This window comes from Aedes aegypti, chromosome 2 (assembly GCF_002204515.2).
Source record: "Aedes aegypti strain LVP_AGWG chromosome 2, AaegL5.0 Primary Assembly, whole genome shotgun sequence".
Classification (NCBI taxonomy): Eukaryota; Metazoa; Arthropoda; class Insecta; order Diptera; family Culicidae; genus Aedes; species Aedes aegypti.
Genome location: NC_035108.1, coordinates 407,475,125 through 407,502,127, shown reverse-complemented (window position 1 = coordinate 407,502,127; position 27,003 = coordinate 407,475,125). Strand labels below are relative to the sequence as shown.

General features: G+C 38.2%; 1 protein-coding gene across 3 annotated transcripts in view; it reads right to left on the bottom strand.

Moving 5' to 3' along the window:
* Nucleotides 1-27,003, bottom strand: part of LOC5564833 (protein Wnt-10a) — a 95,121-nt gene that overhangs the window by 13,127 nt on the left and 54,991 nt on the right. For all 3 annotated transcript variants that reach the window (XM_021847309.1, XM_021847311.1, XM_001649141.2), the window contains one exon: nucleotides 25,211-25,437. In XM_021847309.1, the coding sequence (XP_021703001.1) occupies nucleotides 25,211-25,437 (227 nt within the window). The remainder of the gene's footprint in view (nucleotides 1-25,210; nucleotides 25,438-27,003) is intronic.

Genomic DNA, 27,003 nt, shown 5'->3' with positions numbered 1-27,003 from the left:
CGAAGGGATATTGAACCTACTTGAATGGTTCGCCTCTATCAGGGTCGGAAATATAAACGAGCCATTCTGACGAAAGCCTTTCGGTGAAGACGAACCCTCTCCCCCTGACCTTGAATATTTCGCGAACATGTGAACGAATAAATCTCAGATATTTCTCTCGGAAAATATTTCAGATTTGATAGCGAAGGCATCTCGCGATCAAATCTGAAATATGGACCTATGCACGAGTTCACTATCTGACGTTTGAGCGGTGCCGTGTTATTTACGTGACCATGGCAACTAATGAATTTGGCACCGCTCAAACGTCAAATTAGTGAACTCGTGCATTGATCCATAATCTGATCTTTATCGATCGCTTGGATCTGGCTGTTCTATCAAGCAGGAATCAAAGAAGAGACAGGAATGATCAGAGTTAATGTTTCGTGCCGTGATGTATTTTTTGGAGGTAGTTGTAGTTGATTAACATGTGGTGTCTCTATGTAAAAATTAATCAAGTATTTTCCATATAGATCAGTTGAGTAGCTAAGATTGCAACGTTGATTCGAGTGCATTTAGTGAAGCAAAAATTACTTGCGAATTATGCAGTGTTTCAATCGTGTCGTTGAACGACACCTCGTGCTCTTAATTAGGTATGTGGACACATCGGACACATCACACCTTTTTGAAGTTCGCTTCTTACAGCTACGAGGTTTATCCCGGAGCTATGGAAACTGGAAGGAGGCTTGCACACCTCATTCGCGCCCCAAGCGAAAGATAGCAGGCACCCAGCATCCACCAGCAGATATCACCAAACGTGGAGAGAAGTTCACCTCCGGCGTCGCATAAGCCCACAAACCGGAGAGAGTCGGAGAGCGTCATCACCAACATCGATCGACGATAGTTTCGCCCAGCACTGAGGAATGAACGGCCTTCTGCGGTACCCGTAAGCGACTCCCCGTGCTGTCAAACCGTGAGTAAAAATCATGCCTGATAGAGAACAAGTCCATGCGTATGGCTCAGTTTTGACCCGCTACCGTATTCTATGAGTCGGTAGCGTAGCTTTCCGAACATTTCATGTGGCCACCCTTAATTCAGGCGCTTGCGCTGGTAGTCACGCACACACGCACACCCAATTAAATGAACATCTGCATGTAAGCACTCCACCCAAGAGAGAACAGAGAGAAAAACGTGAGCGGATGAATATTAAAATAATGTTTTGCTGTATATATATTGTTGAGTAATGGACCAATGCACGAGTTCACTAATTTGACGTTTGAGCGGTGCCGAATTCCTTCGTTGCCACGGTCACGTAAATAACACAGCACCGCTCAAACGTCAAATAGTGAACTCGTGCATCGTTCCATAGGGGAAGAATAAATGTAGGCGGAATTTATGGAAAAAGTTATGTCGTTGCTAGTTTACTGAACTTTTGCATGAGTTCACTAATTTGACTTTCGAGCTGTACCGAATTCACTAGTTGCCATGGTCACGTAAATAACACGACACCGCTCAAACGTCAGATAGTGAACTCATGCATTGATCCATAGTGAAGAGTCGTCAATAAATGTTTGCTCAAAGATTTTTCATGTTAATTCGGTTGTAGTTTTTTATTTATTTTATTTTACTGGGGCGGTTCCCTGAAACAACCATTGATGCTCCCTGTTTTCCCTCTAGTTAGATAGAAGATTGGCCAGGTCGGCCAGTGATGAGAACTTAGCGAGTTTAGTTTGCCTTTTCTTCCCTTTAATTGTTCTTCCCAAAGTACTCCCACCCTACTTTAAACCTTGAAACGCGCAGGCGGCATGTTACAAGTCCTGAATGAATGTAACAGTGAAAAAAATATTCAAAATCATTGACTAGTTCTTAAGCCATTTCATGACATATAATTATCATTCCATGTTTAATTATATTTTAATTTATATAGATATACAGCACGTATTTTTAGAAAATTGACGCTAACGTTTTGTTAAGATAGCTTGTTGAATGAAATTTATCAATCTACAGTGAAACCTCCATGAGACGATGTACCATTACTCCATATTTAGTTGTTTTCAAACAGCATGGTGAAAGGAAAATTATGACCAGATTTTTTGATTCAAATGTGTAAGTTATTGTGGCATTTGAACGAAAAAAGTATTTAGTTTTACATACGAAATCCAGTTTGGTTGAAATCTATACTTATTGGGGCAAGTGTGCCACCTGAATGGTAAACGAAGATGTATGGCCGTATCGTGTGGAAAAAACTCTAAGAACATGTTTCAAACATACTTAAAACATTCAGGGAACAAAATTCAGTATATAGTCACGAGTGAGTGTAACATCTGCATTTGCGAATGAAACTTTTAAGATATAAACAAAACACTGATTAATGTAATCCCGGATTATGAATTAAACATTGTACTGTTAAGAATTTAGCAAGCATATTCAAACTCAGGTAATTGAAATTAGAATTTTTTTCAATACTAACAATAATCGTATTTACAAGTTGTCAATTTCAGTCCAAAATAGGAACTGCTGCTTTTCAATTTTAGATTTGTTTTTTTAAAGCTGATGTCACATTTGTTAGAAAATTTCGGTACATAAGCGAATTAGTTTCACCGTCATACTTGCTTTCCTGCATTCAGTTTTTGTTTGACAACGTTTTAGAAAACAGACCTGAAACTGTGAAAAATGATCTATTCCACCCAAAAATACGGCACACTTGTACGGATTAGAAACTATGGAATCAATCGCTAACGGTTGCAGCAAACAGCTAACGTGTCTTCCAATTATTTACAACTCACGGGGGTCCTCGGGTGTCTAGTTTGGTGAGCCGGCCCAAGTGATTGTTAATTAAATAATTTATTTACAGCATTATTTATTGGAAGTTGGTTTGCGGTCACGATCCACCTCCGGAGATCGGCAAGACAATGATCGGCAGACGTGCAGATCGGGTGGGGAAGATGATGATGGCAAAGGAAAATCGATGAATATTATTTGCTTTTCCACGACATCTACCTTGCCTCAGTCCAGCCGTCTCGGATCGATCGTCGCGGGTTGTCTTCGAACGTCGTCGATGTCGGTATATATATTGGGGGAGGGTGATCTACGACTGATCAGATCCCACAACTTTAGCCCTGTTTGTGATTCTCTCTAGAGGAACAAGCGAGTCGAGAGTGTCGTCAAACGGGCTGTCAGGCGCAGCCAGGAATCGTTTGTGTGCGATTTTGAAAGGAAGTCTGATGAGATGTTTGTGTGCATATGCGAACCTTAATAGGATGTGTCGATATAAAATGAGAGATGTTGTTGTTTCTAGTATAAAGTTCGACGGAAGTTTTTTTTTAAGATGAGTTGCTACATGTCTCTGAATATTTGTTCCCTGAGCGCCCATTCTCGAAACTCCTTCTTCTTCTTCTCTGTTCTATCTGATGCTTCTCTGGTACGTGTCAAGTGAAATACATCCTGCTTTTCAGCTTAGTTTTCTTACAGGCACTTCCACAGTGGTTAACTAAGACTTTTCGTTGCCAATTGAGCAACGAAACTGAAGACGGCCTTACAGTTGAGGTTAAAATATGCGTATCTGTCAAATGATACAAACTCTAGCGGAATGACATGGTATAGTACCAAATTCGGTTTTTCCATTTGTTGAGTTTTCACGCACCATTGTACTGAAACCTAATAGTCATTGGATTCATGTGGAAATAATACTTTGCAACTGATTTTCAATCAACAAAATACCACATTTTCGTTAAAGTTTCTGATTGTCCACCTTGTATTGATTGCAGGGAAGAATCCGGTACTCGACATCGTTGTCATTGATCGTCTCTCGTGGCTGCTGTTGCGACCGAGCGACGAGACGACACGACATCTCCCCGCTGTATCGTATTTAGTCTGATCCATCCGGTGTGGGATGGAGAAGAAATGCATCCGAGCGAACCGAAAACAATCAACCAATAAATTTTGCCGCATTTGTATGGAAATTAAATTGAAAACTGCCTCGGTTAGGGCTGCCTGCCGTTTGAGGTTTGCTGAGCCTCCTGCTCCTGGATGGATGGTGCCTGGTGATTTTTGAATTATTTATTACATCCAGCAGCAGTTTGCTGAGCCGTGGTTGATAAGATTGTTGCTGCTGCTGCTGCGAGTATATTGACTGTCAAAGGATCAGCCACTTTGTTCGCTGAAATGTATAGTCTGGCGTTTCACTCCTGCTGGGATTGGATCCGGGGAGATTATGGTTGGAATGATCTTTTTTGCACCCATTGATATGTTTTGTTTTATGAAAGCTTACTAACAATGAGATGTTTATCTTGCTGCAGGAATCGTAACATATGCATAGTTATTTTGCTACAATAATGTGAGAATTTGATGGCATATCAAGTCACATATTTCTTGTTTGTCTTGTTTTGAAATAGGCTTACCCAGTGACGGCGCTGGTTGAAATCCGTAATTGTTGGATAATTTGGTCTCTGGCGGTGTCTTTCAACAGATTCGGAAGCTTCTGTTCCTATATATCACGTCTATCAAATTACTTACAGGCTTAGATGTCACAGACCCCATAAACCTTTCTATTCAATTTTATCTGAGTAATTCGCGATGAAACCAGGCCACCATCGGCATACATCGTTGAAATTCAAATTTTATGTCACTGATCGCTATTATATGCTAAAACTAGAGGGTGGTCGTTTTGGTTTTCTAAAATTGTTGGACCCCTCGTACGCCAGCTAGCTAAACAGTTTACGAAAAACCCATTTTTTTTTATAAATCTCAGGTATTATTTCACGTGATATGTGTCATATTTCCCTTGGATTATGTAGCAAACCTAATGGCATCGTATAAAGAAAAAAATGTAGCTTCCTTCCTTGACGGGCATTTTAAATTTGGCCGCCATTTTGAATTTTGTTACAAAAATCTTTTTTCCACGGCTTGTTTTGAATTCTGAGATCACCATCAAAAAGCTGAGATAAAAACTGAGTAGGATAGATTACAATAACTAAGTGGGCAATGGTATGTACACTATGGAATCAACGATTTTCTGATAAGATTTTGACTATATGGCGAGTACAATCAATGAAGACAATAAGAGTGTATAAGGTTACAATAAGAGTGTATAAGGTACTACGGAGCCTATTAAGTTTTGTAATTACTTACAACCTCAATTTGCGCTGCAGCGCTAAGCCCGCAGTTATCCAGAAATACAATGCAAAGGATCGTGGAGTCGAATCCCGTTGTAATGGAAATGTTCTCGATTTTCCAGGACATATCGTATATTCATGCATGATACGGATGCACAAATGACAAACAAAGCTTTCAGGTAATAATTTTGGAAGTTTTTATAAAAACACTAAGCTTAGAAGCAGGCTCTGTCCTAACTCAGACGTAGCGCAGAAATAAGAAGAGGAATATAATTATTTCTGGAATTTTAATCATAATTCTTATTTGCACTACTGAGTGCATATCATATAACAAATGCATGTCGTTCAACAACGTTAATCCATAATTTTTCATCAATTCATCAAATCTTTCTTTCCTACAGGATAATTCATAAATACAAACCTAACGCTAACAAACGATTAAAGTGCGACACTAACCCCTCTACCGGCAGCTACATTTTTACCGTAAAAACAAATATTCAAATCACGTTAACTTTTTTTTTGTTTCTTGGTATTTTTGCACCATTTTTTCACAAGCTCTCAAAAAACTTTTCTAATTTTAGAATATGCATTGATATTAATCATTGGGCATCTGTAACCGGAAATATTCCAGAATTCCTTGGGGGACCGCGTGTAGTTATAACCCACGTGAATATCTAGGGCTTTGCATCGTATTCGGATATTGACTCCGCAGAATAATATTAATGTATGTTGTGGAAAAATTGAGCAATTGGTTTTTTTTTTTTATTAATTTATGTTTCTGGTACCGCAATGGCCAAATAAAGAACTTTAAAACTCCAAAAAACCTCATATCGTAATTTTCAGATTTCTCCATGAATATTGAACCGATTTTCATGATTTTTTCAGAGTAGCTGCTTATAACCTGAAATTGTGTAGCCCACATTTTAATTTTATGATAAATTGACGTACAACAAAATGGCGGCAATGACATTTTAAGAACTTTTGCAAAAATACCAAGAAACAGAAAAGGTATCGCGATTTGAATATTTTGTCTGCGGTAAAAATGAAGATGCCGGTAGAGGAGTTAATGCTGACTGGAAGTTAAATCAGTTTGCGTTACCTATTAGAGTTCGGTAAAGGAAATATAATAAGATCAAAAATAGTTCAATGCACGAATAAGGAAAACGCTCCATTTCGCTCTTACGAGAAATAAATAAAAACCAACGGTTCCAAACTTTCCCATTTGATATAATATAGCGAAACCGTTTACCTAATTTTCTAGACGAATGAAAGAGAAAGAATTTCGCCGTCAAATGATTAATTGAGGTAAAGGGAAACTTTATGAGTAGAATATCTTTAAACCGAAAACTGTTAGCACTCGCAAAGATTGAGTTCACATATCTGACCAAGCTACATCGCGACATTATTTGAGATTAGTAGGTATTTGGTCTATGTTTTCATAATCAGAAGGTTTCAAAATATTCTACCGGTGGTTTTGTTTTTCAATTTAAGGTATTTTTTTTAGGATTTCACACTATTACACACACGAGATAAAACTATCAAAACTATGGCCGTTCTTCTATACAAAATGGATAACGGCCAACACGTACTTTATTCAGCCCAATACTATACATACGACATTATTAGCTCGTAGAGTTAGGCTAGTATAATGACATTGAAGTCAAATAAGAGAATAAACTGAAAAAAGCAATTCGACAACGCACAATGGTCGGAAAAAATCGAAGTTTGGCCAAAACTAGTTTTATCGCCTTAATCGATGAAATATGTAATCTGAATATGTTTATTGGCATTTTTATTGTTTCAGAAGGGGTTATTCACACATTACGTAACTTATTTTAAAAAAGTTTTTTTTATTAGAAATGCAACCAAATTTGCCTGAAATTACACAATTTGTTTGTATTTTAACGAGTTTGATCAAAATATGTATGAAGAGTGGTTAAATATATTTTTTATCAGCTTTGTATGAAAAATATCGTCAAAATGTATGAAAATATTGAATTATTCAAATAGCTATAACTTGCAAATCAGCAAATTTCTGCAAAAAATTTAAACGTTTTTTGTAAGATCTAAGGATGCATTTTAAAGTGCAATATTCGAAATGGCGGCGACATGACGCGACAAGAGTTGTTTTTCATGTTCAAAATCATAAAAATTACTAAAGTGTAATATTGAACAGTATTAAAGCTTCAACAAAATATTTTTTCCATCCTTATGCTCGATAGAAGTGTTGAACCATAAGCTTTCAGATAGTGCGTAACTTTGGGAAAATATTGCATTCCTTAAATATGAATTTTGCACTTTATTTTATTGATACATTTTTCAATTTTTTGACTTCACTCAGTTTGACGTCATGAAAGTCAAAGAAATTCAAATTTTAGTTCAATTTCAATTAGGAATCATAATAATATAATACATGAGGTATATTTTAAAATGATGAAAACCATAAAAATCTCAAAAAAGTGTTATGCTAGTTTTGGCCGCTTCTTTATATGGAGCCCGACCATTGTGCAACGTCACCGAGATCAAGGCATTTTTGGGTTTGATAAATTACTAGGGTAAGTTTATTCCTAATTTATCCTCACGTTTAAGCTGTTTGTATCGTTTACTCAAAAAAGACGTTAAGTTTGTCTGGACCGATGAGTGTCGTCGTGTGTTTGATCAAAGTAAGCAATCGTTGTTGTCTTCAAAGCTTTTGGTGTTTTTTGATCCACAAAAGCCTGTCATTTTTCGCATATTTGGCAACACTGCAAAAATATGTGATATACAACCAAAAACTCGATCTTTTATCATTATTTGAATATATATTCCCCAAAAAACCTGTTTATTTTTTAAAACAAAGTAAATCTGGCAACATTGCTATCTTATGGTTGGTTAGAGCCTCTTAATAGACGACTAGGTAGAACAAAAATATTTAGAATAAAAAAATGTAAAAAGAGCAAATCTGCTATGAATTTGCTTAAGTGTCTTTTATATGCTTAGTGCTTCGTGGTGAAAAATAACATACATAAAGCATTAAATTCTTCGTCAAAATCAAAGGTTGCGTAGTTTTTTTATTCTTTGATAAAACAAAAGCTAATCAAAATAAAATATTTGTAAAAATGGCAACACCGTTGTTGAAGGTTTTAAATGTGTAGTATTTGTTCAGCGCTTCATTAGCCCAGAATATCTTAAATTTTAAGCAATACATTCTTCGTCAAAATCTAAAATTGCTTAGGAATTTATATGGACAATTCGGACATTTTAATTTATAAACATGCGTTTCTCTAGATTGACATAAAAAACCTCGGAACATTGTGTACTATTTTTCCAGACTTTTTTAATCAATTTCCTGTGAGTATGACAAAGGTTACATTTCTCTTTATATTGAAGCATGTAAGCAAAATCTTGGGTTGCTGTCAATCATGAAATTTCTACAGAAAACAGAAAATGTTTTTCTTCAAAAAGTCTTCCGGAAACCCCTTTAATAATCCTTTCAGGAATATAAATTCCTTCCAGTAGATTACCCTGTAAGAATTTTCTTAGGGTATTCCTCCTTTCAGGAACACTACCTTTTAAAAATTCATGAGGAATTTCACAAAAAACTATAAGTATTTTTCTAATATTTTTTCTAGAATTTCTACAGAAATTATTCCAGATTTTTTTTTTGAAATAAAACACGAAAACCTTGTTGGAACTTGTTGCAATGTATTTCCATACATTCCTTGTAAAAATTCATCAAGACATGTCAAATGCTAACAAACACCATCGTAAAAATCATTGGACAGCATGTTGGACCGAAAGATAGGCAAGTGGAAGCTTCACTCATTATTTTGGGTTTTGTGCAACGTAAGAACTATATCACAATCACACGACGCGACGCGAGACAGGACACAACACTTATGGTTCTTACAAACGTTAAAAGGACATATAAATTACCTTTTTTTTTAACGACCTGTTGGACATCGTCCTGATGATGGGCAGCATCAAGCCCGAAACCGGTCGTTAAAAAAAAGGTAATTTATATGTCCTTTTAACGTTTGTAAGAACCATAAGTGTTGTGTCCTGTCTCGCGTCGCGTCGTGTGATTGAAGTGGAAGCTTCTTCTAGCGTTTTAGAAATTTTATTAGACTAAGAACTAAGAAGAGTCGATAGCAGCTGAAAAATAATGTCTTAATCAATATCTTCGGAATTTCTTTCACGAGGACGGCAGGGATTTCTAAATAAATTCATTTAGGTGTTTCTACAAAACAAAATCCAGAAAATAAACTTCCAGAAGTTTCTCAGACAGTTATTCAACGGTTTGTGCAGAATCACCATTGATGCAATTCTAGAACTTTTACAGGATTGTCGTCTTACATCTAACATTTATCCAAAGAATTCTACAGATTAGGGTAGATGCAGACAAATCCCAAACAAACAGAAGATATGCATGCATATTTTATATGATGCAAAATTGTATACAAAGTGATCTGTAACCTCATGCGACTAGACAACAAAGTAGATTTGAAAGCTGATACGGATTAATTCGACTTACTTTGCTCTCAAAAGTAGCGTTATATGCGATGAAACTCATCAATTAGACGATGTTGTGCGGGTGCGATGAAACTTGTATAATTAAACGACTTTTTACGTGGATTCTCGAGCGACTACTGGTTTTAGATTTTCCTAATATTTTTAAAAGTATAATTCCTTTGGAAATTCAATAACCATCCCTGAAAAGTTTTCCTTCGAGGAATCCTTAAGAAATTCTTCTAGAAGTCAATCAGGAATTCATCCACAATTACCGCCTGGAATCCCTCAAAGTTTTCTTGGTGAATTCCATCAATAATTTAATCAAAGAAAGGGGGGCGGGAGACGTGCTTTTCTAGATACTATTTTCCTTTAGGCCTTTCAGAAATATTTTTTGAATGCTTCTTGGAATTTATTGTAAAATGATTTTGGAGGAATACTTCTAGGAATCGTTTCCTTCTTCTTGGTTTTTGGAATTCTTCTTGGTTTTCATTAGGCATTCCCTTATTACAACAATTGGACATAAACTGAAATATGATACGAATGATATACGATTCACATGTCCAATCACCTGAACCATAGTTTTCTGATAGCCAGTTAATATTACCGTATTTATTGCCTTCCTTAGTCAGCGAGTTTGCTATCTCATTCCCCGGAATAGAGCAATAAGGAGGGATCCATGTATGTCAGTGTTTCACTGCTAGTTGAGCAAAATATGAAAAATGTTCATCAGGGAAAAACTGTCGATCCTCGTTGATACGCATGAACTTACTTGCAAACATGAGAGGGATAAATTTTGAATGTATATTGATCCATGGACATATCGAAAACTACAGAAGAACAGTCGTTGAGTAGAGAGGTAATGCAAATGCATGAGTTTACTATTATTTGTCTGTTCCCTGAAGTGCTAAGTTGAAGTTACCATAATGGAAACACTATTTCATATTGCGTCAACAGTTAATTCCAGTTTCTCACTTCTTTTTTGCGCGATAAACTCTGTCCGAAGCTCCATTCGAATTCCTGCAGGCTCTCTTCATTCCTCGCCTTTGCTGCCCATTTTCTTCCGCCATTATTTGTTTTAATTTAATAACTTACTAAAGTGAACGAGATCATTATCGTTAATCGAGTTAATCAAATCGCGTAAAGCGCACATTCCATACCGGAGGAGAAACCGAAGGAGGCGAATAGCCCCATACCGCAGGAGAATAAGCGCAGCGCGAAAGGATAAAGCGCAATATTAAATAAAATTGAATTTAATTTGAAACATTACTCAAATTGCACCTCTTAGCCTCCAGTTTCTGCGCGCGCGGGTTCTTCTGTTTTCTGTCCGTCAAAAGGGGTCTTGGAGTCTCTTGGGTCGGTGGTTTTCCTTCTTTGCTGGGGTACGAAGAAATGCGGATAATCGACTAAGGCTGCCTGCCTAGCCGGGCGCCATCGTTTCTGATCTTTGAGGAAATATGAAGCTGCAACATTAGCTGCGCAATGTTGGTATGTACCGTGAGTGGGAGAGTAATCGAACAGATTACTTAGTAGAGGTCCGTATTCGAGGGCGTTCATTGGCCAGGGCTTGTGTTTCAAAGGAGGAGGATAAACTATTTTGATGGATTGAATCCGCGATTTTCGAAAATTGAATTGAATAAGTATTTTAGAAAAGGGTAAAAGCACCGGTTTTGGCCAGCCTAAGGGAAAACGTCAATAAAAATTAAATGGGAAGCCGTATTTATACTACAAATATATCAAATGCAAGCTTTCAATCCATATTATGTGTGTAAAATATCAAAAATGAGCTAAAACAAGTTTTTTGCTTTGAAAATCCCGTTGGTCAATATAGGCTAGCGGAACCAGTTTCAGTCAGAGATTTAGCTTCGGTTCCTAAATTGGCCAATCGCATTGATTTCTCATGAGAGTGGTCAAATTAGGAGTGCCCTGGCCATATAAGGCGTATGGGAGTTAAAATTATAAGGAAAATGAATTGTTTTTTCTTATGTTTTAAATCAATTTGACGAGTAAATGAACGTAGCTTTATCATATAAATGTGATCTACTGAACACAAAAGGTTTCATGCTGATTGGCTATGTAAAATGGTGTATAATCCATTATCCATTATCCATATCATAATCCACATTGACTAGAACTGGCGTATGGCCAAAACCGGTGCTTTTTCCCTAGTAATTTTTCTGGCCCACCCAATCCTTTTGATTTCTACCTAATTTCATACAATAAGCTTTTGGAGGAGATCGAGTTTTCATTTGTTTTCAAATAGGCGTGTATTTTCGAAATCAGTCCCCAAGATTTGTTCGAAACATTTTCATGATTAAGAATGCTTTTGGAATCCCGAACAACTAGATTTTTAATTAGTATACAGTTTTCTTCTTCTTCTTTCTGGCATCACGTCCCTACTAGGACAGAGCCTGATTCTCGGCTTAGTGTTCTTTAAAGCACTTCCACAGTTATTAACTCAGAGCTTTCTCTGTCAGTTGACCATTTTTGCATCCGAAAAGCTATGGGTCTAATCACGACAGTCTCCTTTCTTTGTAATTTGTAATGAAACCTAGATTCCCTGGATTGCATTTAAGACCAGCAATAAAAATCAGCAAATTCGGAAATACTGACCACGAGAGGCGTAGCCCTTTGGTTACTCACTTACGGCCGATTTCTTCACCTTCGCTTAAGCCGTAAACCACGTTTACCCATACGATTAAACCAGGTTTAAGGCCTAAGCGGTGGTGAAGAAACCGCTTATTAGACCATTGCCAAAATTCTTTTACGTCAGCAGAAAAAGTGTGTGTAAATGGATTAAGACAATCAGTGCTCTTAAATAAAGTTTATGACATTTAATCTCGGAATCTACAAACCGAATAATAAATATTTCTCATTGTGTTCACGAGTCAATTATTCCCAGGAATAACTCAATCTGTCTCAATCTTACATCGAAATTGTCAATCCGTTTTCCATACCGTCGGGGTCTTTGCCAATCATCGAAAAACAACCGGTATAATTTGATGTTAATTCAATTCGATTCGCATATGTAAATGTCGATCATGTCAATCGAATGTCAGTGGGCTGCGTGCCCCGACGACCGGAGGCAAAATTTATATGCACAGAAAACATAATTTGTCATGGCATATACATATGTCAGTCAGTCAGTCAGTCGATTACGAATTGCATCACACTAACTACCGACCGATCTGAGCGAGGTTCGTAGAGAGTCCAATGCCGATCGAGTGCTCGTCGTCAGTTAGCCAGTTCGTCATTCAGCAGTCCACCAACCATCAATCGGCAGTGGCCCCGGGGTCTTATTTACTCACACTCGACGCTCGGTGACATTTTGTCCAACCCCCCCTTTGCAAATGGGGGCCCTGACTTCTCCCCCTCCGAGTGGTTTCGCACGGAGTCAGTGGCAGCATACCTAGTAGTCCCTACGCTGATGGGTAGGGAACTATGGGGTGGGACTGATGTGTATGCAATTTAGTTTATATATCAGAATCAAAAATAAAAAAAATAAATTTTAGGCGCAGCATACCGTTTGTTGAAGCTTTTGGTGTGATCTTAAATTATCACAGGCGTTGTATTTGTTAAGGATCAAAGGCCGTTTCTTCAATATCACGATGACGATAAGGACACTTTCTACGCGCAGCTGGAACGTAAATACGACAGCTGCCCAAGCCATGATGTCAAAATCGTTATTGAAGACCTCAACGCTCAGGATGGCCACGAGGAGGAATTCAGAACGATTATAGGGAAGTTCAGCGCTCACCAGCTTACGAATGAAAGACTGACACAGTCTTCCGTATCGGTACAACTGGATATCACTTCAACAGACTGAATCGCAAATGGACCAGGTTTAGATTAATGGAAGACACTTCTCGGACATTATCGACGTCAGAACCTATCGTGGCGCAAACATTGATTCAGACCTCTATCTTGTGATGGTTAAAGTGCGCCAAAGACTTTTCGTTGTAAATAACATTTGGTATCGACGCCCGCCACGTTACGATCTAGAACGACTCAAGCTACCCGAAATCGCAACTGATTACGTGCGAAGCCTTGAAGCAGCGTTGCCGGAATAGGAAGAGCTCACCGAAGCCCCTATCTATTCCGGGATAAAAAGCGCTGCCTGGAAAAATTGTAGTGTAAGGAGAGCAAGCAGCTGTATTGTTCTCAAGAAACGCGGGAGTTCTACAAGAAACTCAATGCACCTGCAATGCATCCCGGCACAAAGCCGGGATAAGGATTGAGGTATCTTGACGGACGAACGTGAGGTGATTGAAATATGGAAGTAGCACTACGATGGACACCTGAATAGCGCAGAGAAAAAAGACCAAGGTAGCAGGAGGAATGGCTTCATCAGTACGGCGGATGAGTGAGACGTGCCAACTCTCACAATAGGTAAAGTTAAGGATAGTATCAAACATCACAAGAACAACAAAGCAGCTGGAAAGGGTGGTATTATAGCGGAGCTTATTAAAACGGGCCCGGGCAGGTTTTCTACTTGTCTGCACCGATAGATAGCCAGGATCTGGGATACAGAGCAGCTATTGGAGGAATAGACGAAGGGAGTAATACACAAAATATACAAAAAGGATGACAAGTTAGAATGTGAGAACTGTGATCACCTTTCTTAATGCAGCCTATAAAGTGCTTTCCCAGAACATCTTCCGCCGTCCTTCGCCACTAGCAAGAAAATTTGTGGGAAGTTATAAAGCCGGTTTCGTGGACGGGTGATTGACAACAGACCAAACCTTTATGTTGCGGCAGATCCTCCAAAAGTGTCGCGAATATCAAGTCCCTACGCACCACCTATTCATCGATTTCAAAGCGGCCTATGATACCATCGACGGCGAAGAGCTATGGAAGATTATGGACGAGAATGGTTTTCCCGTGAAACTAACTTGACTGACAAGGCAACGATGGATAGTGTACAGTGCTGTGTGAAGATATCGAGTGCATTATCGGACCCTTTTGAAACACGCAAAAGCCTTCGACAAGGCGATGGTCTTTCCTGTCTCTTATTCAATATTGCGCTATAAGGTATTTTGAAACGGGAGGGTTTCAACATGCGGGCACGATCTTCAATAAATCCAGCCAGTTCATCTGTTTCGCTGACGACGAGGACATTGTCAGAAGAACGTAGCAGGTGTTTGCTGAATAGTATACCAGGCTGAAACGTGAAGTAGAGCGGGTTGGGTTGAAGGTCGAAGACGAAATATCTGCTGGCTGGAGAAACTGCGCGGGATGAAGCTCGCATTGGCACGCGTCCGCCATGATCGACAGAGATGAATTCTAGATGATGGACGAATTTATCTACCTCGGATCATCGGATACGTTGGATAACAACTACAGTAGAGAAATTATAAGATGTATCGTTGCCGAAAATCGTGCTTACTACGGACTCCACAATACCTTTCAGTCTGGTAAACTTTATCTCCGTACTAAGTGTACCATATCTAAGACGCTGATAAGACCGGTAGTTCTCTACGGACATTTCACGTGGACAACGCTCTAAAAGGACCTGCAAGCGCTAGGAGTTTTGAACGACGAGTGCTTAGGAAGTTTTTTGGCGGAATATTTGAGAACGCCGTATGGAGGAGAAGAATGAACCACGAGCTTGCGCAACTCTACGGTGAACCCAGTATCCAGAAAGTCGCCAAAGCTGAAAGGGTACGATGCGCGAGGCACGCTGTGTGAATGCCGGACAACAATCCCGCAAAAATGGTGTTCACCTCGAATCCGGCCGGTACAAGACGAAGAGAAGCGCAACGAGCTAGGTATTTTGACCAAAAGGAGCAGGATCTTGGAAGTCTGGGGCGATCGAGAAAGTGGAGGCTAGTAGCCATGGACCAAATAAGATGGCGTAACATTATGGCGCAGGTCATGTCTTCATACGGTGCTGGAGTGGGCCGAGAAAGCATTGAAACGAAAGCATAGAAGAGACCGGTACTGGCTGTGGTCACGATAGCGTCAGCTGAGAGGCCATTGCTACAGCCCTACACAGCATTCGGGTTCCCGACTACTTGTGTCAGATTTTAAAAAGTTACTTCCAAAACCGAGTACTGAGGTATAAAACTGACGCAAGCCCGAAGGACTCAAGAATACCGGCTGGAATCCCACAAGGTTTCATATATGGTCCAACGCTGTGGAACGCGATGTACGACGTGGTAGTACTGCTGGAGCTACCTAAGGGGGTCGACGAAGTTGTCCTAACGGTAATAGAAGAGGCACATAAAGAAGTAGAAATGCTGGCAACGGGAGCAATTAGCCTGGTCGAACATTGGATAGAGGGAGTCAAGCTGAAGAGTGTCCACCATAAAACGGATTTGCTACTAGTTAGCAACTGAAAAGCAGCCATGCACGCCGAGATCACTGTCGGAGGCCATGCTACCCGATCAAAGTTGAATAGCAAAATGATAACTAATTCTGTTACCTGGTTATCATCGTTTGATAACTGGTTTTGTTATTTGTAATATTAAATTATGTTATCACTGAGTTCAAGTTGATAACTAAATTTTCATCATCATATTTTTGTTTAATATTAGAGTCATAAATCACGGAAAACTTCTGAGAAATGAGTGCTTTGGATTAAACTTGCGCTCCAATCAATTTTACAAAATTTTGTATGACGAGAGTCAACTTTGTTTATTAACACACTACTTGGATACTTGCATTCCAAAATGTCGAGAAAATCATGCTTTTAAATGATTAGGATTTGGAGATACAATGAATTTCATGCATCGGAAGTCGCCACCTTGTTTTCTAAGCCGTTATCTTGAATTCCAAAATGTTCAATTGAAATCAATTTGCAACCTGAACAAACTTGCCGAAGAAATCGTCGTTCTAAATGATCAGGATCTTGAGATACAATGAATTTAATTGCGGTTCTTTGATTTCGAAAATTTGTGAAAATCGATACAGCCTAGTGTTACATGACATGATAAGCGATTCAGACCTTTGGAATATGATGACCAACATGGTGGAGTAACTCATAACGGCTTACCACGCAATTGGGTCCTAAAATGTTTAATGAATTCTCGTTTTTATTCAATAATACGAAAGAGCATGTTATTGCAACTACTTTAGCAAGTTTTCCCGCTCAAATAACGGCTATATCATTTTTTAACTTCAATTTTAAAAATGGTTCCAAATATCAACCTTGACACTTGTGATCTTGTTTGACATTCACTTTTTCGACAAAAATGCCACAGGGCATATAGTTTTAACACTGGGGTTGTTCCTATCTGACATTTCGGAAGGGACACGGAAAACAAAATATACCCAAAATTCGAGTTTAAACCAAGGGGTGTGACAAAATCTCAAAAATCATAAAAAAATGTTTTTTGTACTTAAACCAATGAAAATCATTTACAAATTGAGTAAACATGTGTTTCTGTCCTAAACTTAAGCATTTGGTAATAAAATTGAGACAGGGCTTTAGGACCCTATTGGCCACCAGAGCAGCGAAACGAGATGCAGAGAGCAGCGCTTGACGTCGAGTGGTCGGGGCGCCGATGAACCGAAAGCTAGATACCCGTCGGACCGACCTCGGCGCTCGACAAGTCAGTCTGTTGAAGAGAGAACATAAAGTAGACCATCGGGCGCTATCGGAGAAGGCTTGATCATCCGTCAGCAACTAGACCGATTAGAACGAGCGTAATGTAGTATCGGTGATAATTCGTCTAGGCACTTGCAAACCGGAATTCATCCAAAAGCACAGAAATTGCTGAACCGACCCTGACACTTGGCGGGCCACCATCCAGTCAGAGTAGGCTGAGTAGATCGCGAAACAGCAACGGCAAAATTTAATTTAGTTTTGTACTTGGCCCCCTCTGACTTAACGTCGACCAAATGATCGTCGAGGCGCCTATGAACTAGAAGTTTGCCTCCACCAGGATCGAAGGACCGACCTCGGCATCATCCCGCATAGCATCGGGTAGGGAGATCTTCTACCGCATGGGAAAACTTCGTCGGTGTAGGATGGATCCAGTATGGGGGGCTATTCTGATTGTGAGTAATTTAAGCGTATCACCGGCCTGAGTCGTCGAAGCGCCAGAGAACGCGAAGCCATTCTACAACCGGAATCGCTGGACCGACTTCGTTGCCGCTGGTGGGAGATATTTCTCCGTCGGAGAACTCTTAATTGGAATATGCTAGCTTCACCGTCGGGAACTACGCCGAGTAGTATCGATCACGAAGAACCGACGGCTTTGGGTCGTCGGGGCTCTTGCGAACTGGAATCGCTAAACTGACCTCGGCATCCAACCAGTTCGCCCGAAGAGCATGCGAACCAACAAGCACAATAGCATCTAAAGTAAAAAGGTTCAGGCGTGTGGCCAGCCCCAATATGTACATAAGTGACGTTGAAGGTCTCTTCAACGTCACTTATGTACATTTTGGGGCAGCCAGAGCCAATAGAGCAAGAGGTGACGAAAAGACGTTGAGGCATAAAGATCGCCCAGTGAGGTGAAAGTTTCTAGCTTTGCCATAAGTGCAAAAATTCTTTAAAAAAAACCTTCTGACACCCATATTATGCAAAATGATGTAGATTTGGCTTGTTTCACACAAAATTTATTTTTGCATGAATATCCTGGTTCCTGTAAAAAACTACATCAAAAAGGGTTTGCAGTAAAATTAATTTTGTCAATACTGAAAAGCCAATCTTACATCAGCTCGTTATAACGACTACTTTTACAGCGATAAATGCTCTCTGTAGCGAAATTTTTTGGTCCCTTGAAAAATATTTTGATGTTATAACTATTATCCATTTACCTATAATGGCTTTTCTCTATTACGAGAGTTCCTTGCGATGTCGTTGTAACAAGGTCCTACTGTAGATGGTTTATTTCTGATAAATTAGGGGTATTCACCAGCTAAGAAGGGTTCTTTTCATTCCACTTGGACAATTAGCATTTTTAGACCCTTTTCTCAAACCTAAACAGTTTATATTGCACTACACTGACGCATTATTTATATTTCTTTCGAATTATAGGCAGGTTTTTTTTTCTGTGTTTTTATAAAAATTACCCTAGCGCATAATTTTGCAATTTATGGGTTGTGAATCTCTCAATCTCAATTATTTGCGTGATTGGCCCTTCCTAAAGTTTTGGATTAAAATAAATATTAAAATTTATAAAAAAAATAATTAGAACGAGAGAAAAAATCTTCAGAATCAATTCAACTGGCTTATTATTTAAAAAAAAAAAAAAAACAAAAAACTCTTCAACATTTCAAGAAACATTTTTTTTTATTTTGAGCAACAATAGTGGGAAAACCTCGCTTGTCGTACACAGCAAAATCGTGGTACAAAAAACATTAAATATTCTGGAAATCGGGTTCCTAAAACTCATATTTTTGTAATAATGCAAGCAACGCTGTTTTAAATATTTTAGCACAAAGCATCATATTCATTGCATTATGATTTTCCATGATGGATGACGGAAATTTAACCTGGTATGAAAAAGTTCAACAAAATCGATTATTGTTTTTAATTCCAGAAATAGTTTCTTTGATTTTGCTGAATTTTTAAATTATTTTCGTATGAATTATTAAGCTATTGCTTAAACTCTAATTACATTTTCCCTATAAAACTTATTATGTTTCAAATTCATGAGGAATCCTTAAACAAATTTAAACAATTTTCGATTGATCAGTAACAAATTTTTCGAAGCCACCCTTCGATATTCCTTGAAGCATTTCAGTAAAGAAAAGTTTCTCGAGGAATATCGAAGGTTTGCTTCAGAACTTCTGCTTCAAGATATTTGAAAATTATTTAAATAATATTGTGAGATTTGTTTGCACTTTCGACGTGAATTCCGCATTGAGGAAAACCATTCCTGCAATGTCTACTTTTTATCTACAAATCAACTAAAAAAAATATTGTTCCAAAAGTGTAAGGTTATCCGTCATAATTTCACTAAAAATTCATTGTTTCAAATTCAATACTGAGATATTTTGCTGAAAGTTGTACTAGATTTTTTTTTCAAATAGTTTTCCCTAAAATTAAATCACAAATAGCGTGAGTTCAAAAAGTGTTTTAGAAATGTATCTTGCCTTTGAATCTCCAGAGAAAAATTATTTTAAACCCACATACTTTTGCTTCCCAAATTAGCATAGCGGTAAAGGAATCTGTAGAGAAACATTTAGCAGAATAACTAGGAAGAGGAATGGATTTATACAAATATTCATAAAGAAGTGTGTAAACACCTTCTATAAAACATTTCTTTAGAAATAGTCTTACCAATTATTAGCAAAATCCATATTCTGGGATGGGGCCTTCCTTAGCCGAGTGGTTAGAGTCCGCGGCTACAAAGCACAGCCATGCTGAAGGATTCTGGGTTCGATTCCCGCTCGGTCCAGGATCTTTTCGTAGTGGAAATTTCCTTGACTTCCCTGGGCATAGAGTATCATCGTACCTGCCAGACGATATACAAATGCGAAAATGGCAACTTTGGTAAAGAAAGCTCATAGTTGACTGTGGAAGTGCTCATAAGAACACTAAGCTGAGAAGCAGAATCGATCCCAGCGAAGACGTTAATGCCAGGAAGAAGAATTAGAATAATAAAAGGAAGAAGAATATAGTCTGGGATTGATTTCTCGCGTAATTCCAGGGCGGAAGTACTAGAGGCCCAGATAGCCGTAGCGGTAAACGCGCAGCTATTCAGCAAGACCAAGCTGAGGGTCGTGGGTTCGAATCCCACCGGTCGAGGATCTTTTCGGGTTGGAAATTTTCTCGACTTCCCAGGGCATAGAGTATCTTCGTACCTGCCACACGATATACGCATGCAAAAATGGTCATTGGCATAGTAAGCTCTCAGTTAATAACTGTGGAAGTGCTCATAAGAACACTAAGCTGAGAAGCAGGCTCTGTCCCAGTGGGGACGTAATGCCAGAAAGAAGAAGAAATACTAGAGGCTTTTCGTCAGAATTCTGGGGAATCCAGAAGACAAGAAAGATTAATTTGTTAAAGAGGCTTTAATGTTTAACAAGTTTGTTTGGAATTTCTGCAAGGTAGAAAAAATTGGATACTTCATCAATCTTTTTGCCAAAGCATCATAAACCTTTGCTGTTTATGCAAAATATTGTTTAACATCTTTGATATAATAACCTTCAGTAAAAATTTCATCCGTTTCAACGTCATTCATTGTCCGTTATGAAAGACGAAAAACTTGACAAGAATTTTTGTAGTAGATCCTACAAATCCTACTTAAGATTTTCGTTAGGAATTTCGTTAAAAAGTTTCAGAAGTTTTTCGGTAAATTTTGCGGTAGGAATTTCATATATTTTTCCAAATTCAATTTTAGCTGAAATTATTTATCGAGTTTCCTTAGAAGTTGTTATAGAACTGTTTTGTATTTGTTTATCTAGATATCCTAAATAAATTAGATATGAGTAGTTTTTGAGCCAAAAATTCATAGTTGGAAGATTTCTTATTGTTATTTATAAAAAATCCCGGGTTTGAAATTCTAAAATAGAAAAATGGAGTAATTCAATGAAAGAATACCTGATGGAGTTTCTTGAGAAATTCCAAAATTAATTGAAAAATCCTCCAATAATGTTTTATTTTCTCTAGTAGCCATTTTTGAAGAAATTTTCAAATGTTATTTTCAAAAGTTTTGAGTAAAATGGGGTGCTACATCAACCTGATTTTTAAAGAAACCTAAGGATTATTTTCTGTAAAAAAAATGCAGATAGATCTGCGGACATCTACTCTGAGAAATCGCCAAGAACATTCTTCCAATTGAATCCTGATTAATTGCTTTTGAAACGCTTGTGGAGTATTAGAAGTAATCCTTAGATTAACATCTGGAAGAATAATTTATTGTTTCTACAGGAAGTCCTGGGTAATTTTTGCTGCGATTTGCAAGCAATCATTGAAGATTTTCTGAAAGATTTGTTGAAGCAATCCGAGGAGAAATCTTAGGAAGATTTTCAAAAGCAATGTTGGAAACACTGTTGGTAAGCTCTCTGAAGAATCCTTGATTTGGTGAGACTCCTAGAATTTATTGTGTTATTTATTGTAGAAATCGTAAGTTATTCCAGAAAATTCAAAACAAATTTTAATCTTACAAATGGAATACATTAAATTACGTACGTAGAAGACTTTTCTGGAGAAATGTTTAAAGAGTTTCCAAAGCAAAATCTCCAAGGGATTTTATTAAGGAATTTGACAGAACACGTCGTTGGCGAGTAGTGTGTGGTCTTCCAAAACCTAATATTTTTTTTCGCAAATTTCACATCAATTTGTCCATTTAATCCAATTACAAAGTATATGTCATGTTTAGTTGAGTAAATTTTAGTTAAGTTAAATTAATTTTAGTAAATTTAGTTAGTTTAAGTAATAAATGTCCAAAGATATGAGACAAAATCACAAACAAATTAAATAAATACAAATCTATGTAAACTGGGAAAAATCGTGTTTATTGCGACCGATATTACTTCTGCAAAATTAGAATTTGCCAGGCCCCTGTAGGCCCCTTCCAGAAAAAAATATAGGCTAGCCAATGATGGTTCGGATGGAATTCAGAAGTTTCTTAGCTGCTAGAAACTGATATGCTGGCGTATAAAAATACAACATATTCAAAGATTGATTTTCCATCAAACTTGAACATCTTTAGCTGAATTTAGCTGAAATATTATGCGAGGGTTCCTAACTATTCATCGGTACATAATATCATGAATGGAAGTTTTCCAATAAGTTTTGAACTTGGGTTGGCTGATATACTGCCGTTAATCGCAAGTCTGTCCCATCTGTGAAAAGTAAGCAAAGAGAAAATGGATTGTGAAGTTTCCAAACTCGTTTTCTATATAAATATTCAAAAAATTACAGAAAATTGAAACATGTTCAAATCTTAGTGAAACTTTCACAATTTGCTTTCCACTACGATATCTTTCCGATAAAAATATAAAACTGAGCAAAATACGGTTCATTTTCATGCTACACGGTGCGGAAATCTGTAGTGGGACTGATTTGCAATTCACGGCAGTATACTCTCCAAAAATCTTAAGTAATCATCGATTTACTGAATAATAATTGCAGATAATCGCCTTCCATAGCCGAGTTGTTAGAGTCCGCGGCTACAAAGCAAAGCCATGCTGAAGGTGTCTGGGTGCGATTCCCGGTCGGTCCAGGATCTTTTCGTAATGGAAATTTTCTTTGAATTCCCTGGGCACAAAGTATCATTGTACCTGCCACACGATATACGAATGCGAAAAATGGCAACTTTCTCAAAGAAAGCTTTTAGTAAATAACTGTGGAAGTGCTCATAAGAACACTACGCTGAGTAGCCGACTTTGGCCCAGTGGAGACGTTAACGTCAAGAAGAAGAAGAAGAAGAATTATAATAATCGAATAATAACTGCAGAATGCAGTATCAAGGATATCAGTAGGCTGAACTATTCTCTAAAAAAATCCTCAATATAGGGAGGCGAGGTTCAAATCAATTTTTGGTTGTTTCAACGTAATTTTGTAGCTGAGCCTAATTACTCAATTTAGGGCTAAATTTTCAAGGTCCTCATTGGGTAGTTTGCCATTAATTTCATTAAAAAAAAAACAAATATGGATTGGTTTAATGCAAAATTGAGTTCTTTCAACCCTAACACAAGACAAGTTGAATTTGAGGTAATGGCATTCGGGCAACGGATTCCGGTAATGGGATAGAAACATTGTTTATTATTTATGTTCCATCAAAACAAAAACGTGGAGTCTGTGCTGGCCAGTTTGGTATTTATTTTTAAAAATTCAATTTTTTATTAGGAGGTTATATAAACAAAATCATTACAGGTAGCATTTTAAAAATCCCAAAGAAAAATATAAAAATGATAAGATATGAGCTTGTTTGAAAAAAAAAAAAACTATGTTTCTCATTATCAAAGCCATGCCCATACACCAACCATGTAGGTGGCTCGTGTTTCACAAGAGCCTGGGAATTTACGCGATAGTGAATCCCGAAAAATCCAGAAAATTGCCTTACGTAATTAATGGACAGCCCATTAATCAAAATATCACTTACACCTCTTTGCGTTAAGGCCACTCATTTGAAAATGAAAATCTAATGCAAGCACATTTTTTCTTTCTCCAAAGTAGCGATGGCTCATCCTACCTATGAGAGCACTTCTACCCCGACTTTCCCTATGAATACCAAAAGCAACGCGGAGACGAATTGATGCATTTCCCGCTTGCAACATTTCTCTTCTTTGCATTTGGTGAGCAATCGATCAATTCGACAACGGTCCACAATGTCGCTGGGATGTCGCGGTTAAGTCATTCGTCCATCCATCAGCCTTCCAGGGCTACCTGTGGAAAGCCCGGTGACAACAAGACAGACGACGAACCTCGGGGATTGATGCTGGCAGAACTGGCAGATCGGATGCTACAGAAATTATGCACCCCATAAAACTGGTAGCCGTGTGGAACAATCGAATGGTTTGTTAGTTGGCTGCCATAGCAGACTGAAGCATCGAAAGGGTAGTCGTCAAGGCAGCCGTCGTCGTCGTCGATGGGACTGGAGCAGTGTCATTCACAGAGCTATTCGGCATCACGTAAGCTGACGAAATCCTCTGTTTTGAGACTCATTCAAATGAATTTATTTGAATACACTTATAGGCACACTTGCTTTGATGTGCAACGTGTGACGTAACAATGTAATGGCTCGAGAGCTCAATTCAATCGTTGGAGAGGCTACTGATGGGAGGAAAATGCAAGAATTGATGCATTGAAATCTGAAATAGGCAGTTTAAGGTAAAACAGCTGAGCAAATGTGTAAGGAAACTGCGACATCGATTGAGGTCAGGTTCATGACACAATTGAAGGGTGAGGTACCTACATTGCCTCTTATATCCTTCAAAGTTGCGTCATGATAACGTATTTTGTGTATCCGGGCTTAAAATTTTAAATTAGACTTCTGCTAAAGATATTACCAGGAAATACTCAATGATGTTGTTCAGAAATTACGTTTCGAATCTTTAGGAGGCTAACTCTTTGTCTTCTATGTAGATGCTTCGTTGTGGAATCACACAACTAAAGGCATTTTTTCCTCAGGTAACGATTCAAAGAATTTAAATAACCGTAAAAATTGAAATATATCTTCCGTTCTCGACAATAATTGCCTAAAATGGAAGTGTCATCTTGTTTCCAGTTTTCTCACTCCGACAGGATATCCCCAGGCTAGAAAATTATAGACACCGAAAAGATGGACATTAGTCACGCGTACTTAGGCCGCAAGCGCACATTATTGAGCAGTCCCGAATGGTAAAGGAATAAGACATCGTCATCGTCTTCTGCTGGCTGGGAGTCGTGGAAGGTGAGAAATAAATTTCCAACATGTCAGCTAATGAACTGACCTTTTCAGCCATCGTTCGCCGGGTGTGGTCCCTCTCAGTTTGGTACCACCCAGAAACACGTCGATTCTATGTGTCTAATTTTTAATAATCCCTGCTGCTAGAGTAGGTAACGAAACTATAGGACGGTCACAGTGTGTCTTAAATCAACAAACATGGTAATATCTCTTCTTTCGATGAAACATTCTCAAATTCACGAAGAGCACGTTAGGTTACCACATTTTTCGAGTGGTGGTACCGAACTGATGGCCATTTTCCCCATTGATAACGGTTCCAGACACACCGTGACCGGGCTTCCTTACCTCGTTTCAGCATGCTGGACGTGTGCGGGTTTCGACTTTTGGTGCTCAGCGACGAGCAGTTCCACCGGTGCCACTGAAACTGATGCTGACACTCGCGTACTCCCAGCTCCAGTCCCTCGATGGCCGCGGCCGTCACATCGCTTGCCCTGTAGCAAAGTTCCAGCTGTTCGCGCGTCAAACCGGGCACCGTGCGGCATGTGGCACGGACATCCGGCATGCAGAGGATTCTGGCGGACGGAGAAGAGAAGAATATGTCTCGTGTTTAGTTGGATTGGTTGTATACAATAAGATTGCTTAGGATATTGAATGGAAAGTTTTATTTTTGTTTTGAATGTCATCGCCATTACTATCTTTTTAATGATTACATAAATTCCTCATTTGTATCTAGGATATCTGTCAATTTGGTAAAACTTAATAGTAAGCAACATTTACATTGCATTTGTCCTAGCAGTTCAGAATGTTTACAGATGAGCGGAATTCACCTGCCTCTAAGAGAAAAAAATGCTATCAATAAATAAGGTTGTTTTCTAACTTAAACTAAATATATAACGCATTTATCGTGACAGAAAAAGATTTCTTCCTTATATCACAACAACTAGTCCATATTAGTACAGCATACAACATGATTGGTCTGAAAATTTGTTTGAAGTAAAAAGCATGTTTTTAAGAAAAATTTTCTGTTAATAAGTGGGCAAATACATTTACATATTTGTTGCATATAGCCTGAATGCCCTAAAAAGTTTATCTTAGCCGAGTGGTTAAAGTCCGCGGTTACCAAGCAAAGCCATGCTAAAGGTGTCTTGGTTCGAATCCCGGTCGGTCCAGGATCTTTTCGTAATGGAAATTTCCTTGATTTCCTTGGGCATAGAGTATCATCGTACCGGCTTTAGAACATTTCGTCGAATGACATTTGGTCGAATGACGTTTGGTCGAATGACATTTGGTCGAAAGTACATTTGGTCGAAAGGACATTCGGTCAAATGGACATTTGGTCGAATGGCTTTGGGAAATTTATCTTAGTCGAATGATGTTTAGTTGAATGGAATCATTTGGTAAAATTGATGATTGTTTCCTAAGTTTTGCAAATTTGATGAGATAACGTATTCTTTTTGTGGGACCCAGATAGCCGTAGCGGTAAACGCGCAGCTATTCAGCATGACCATGCTGAGGGTCGTGGGTTCGAATACCACTGCTCGAGGATCTTTTCGTGAGGGAAATTTTCTCGACTCCCAGGGCATAGCGTATTATCGTACCTGCCATACGATATACACATGCAAAAATGGTCAATCGGCAAAGAAAGCTCTCAGTTAATAACTGTGGAAGTGCTCATAAGAACACTAATCTGAGAAGCAGGCTTGTCCCAGTTGGGACGTAACGCCAGAAAAAAGAAGAAGAACGTATTCTTTTGAATAATCTGAATTATTAACTATTGTTGAATAAATAATGGGACATTTAATGTAGTCTTATTTTTAAATTCAATACACCTTTTCATTTTGTTTTTAAATTTGTATTTTGAAGTTATGCCACAATCTAGGATTTCAATGATTATTCAAATGTACTTTTAGTATTTTTTTGTCCATTGAATGAAACTTTTAGCTCTAGTGAATTTATTATTCTTTTAAAATATCATCATTCTTTGAAAAACTGCTCAACAAGTTATGTTATTACTTAACGATGTGAACATAATGTTTTCTTCAGTTATTATTCTTTTGAAATATCATCCTTCTTCGTAATGAAAATCAGCTCATCTGATGGAAGTATTCGGAGGGAATCTTTCTTTGAATTCGGGGTTT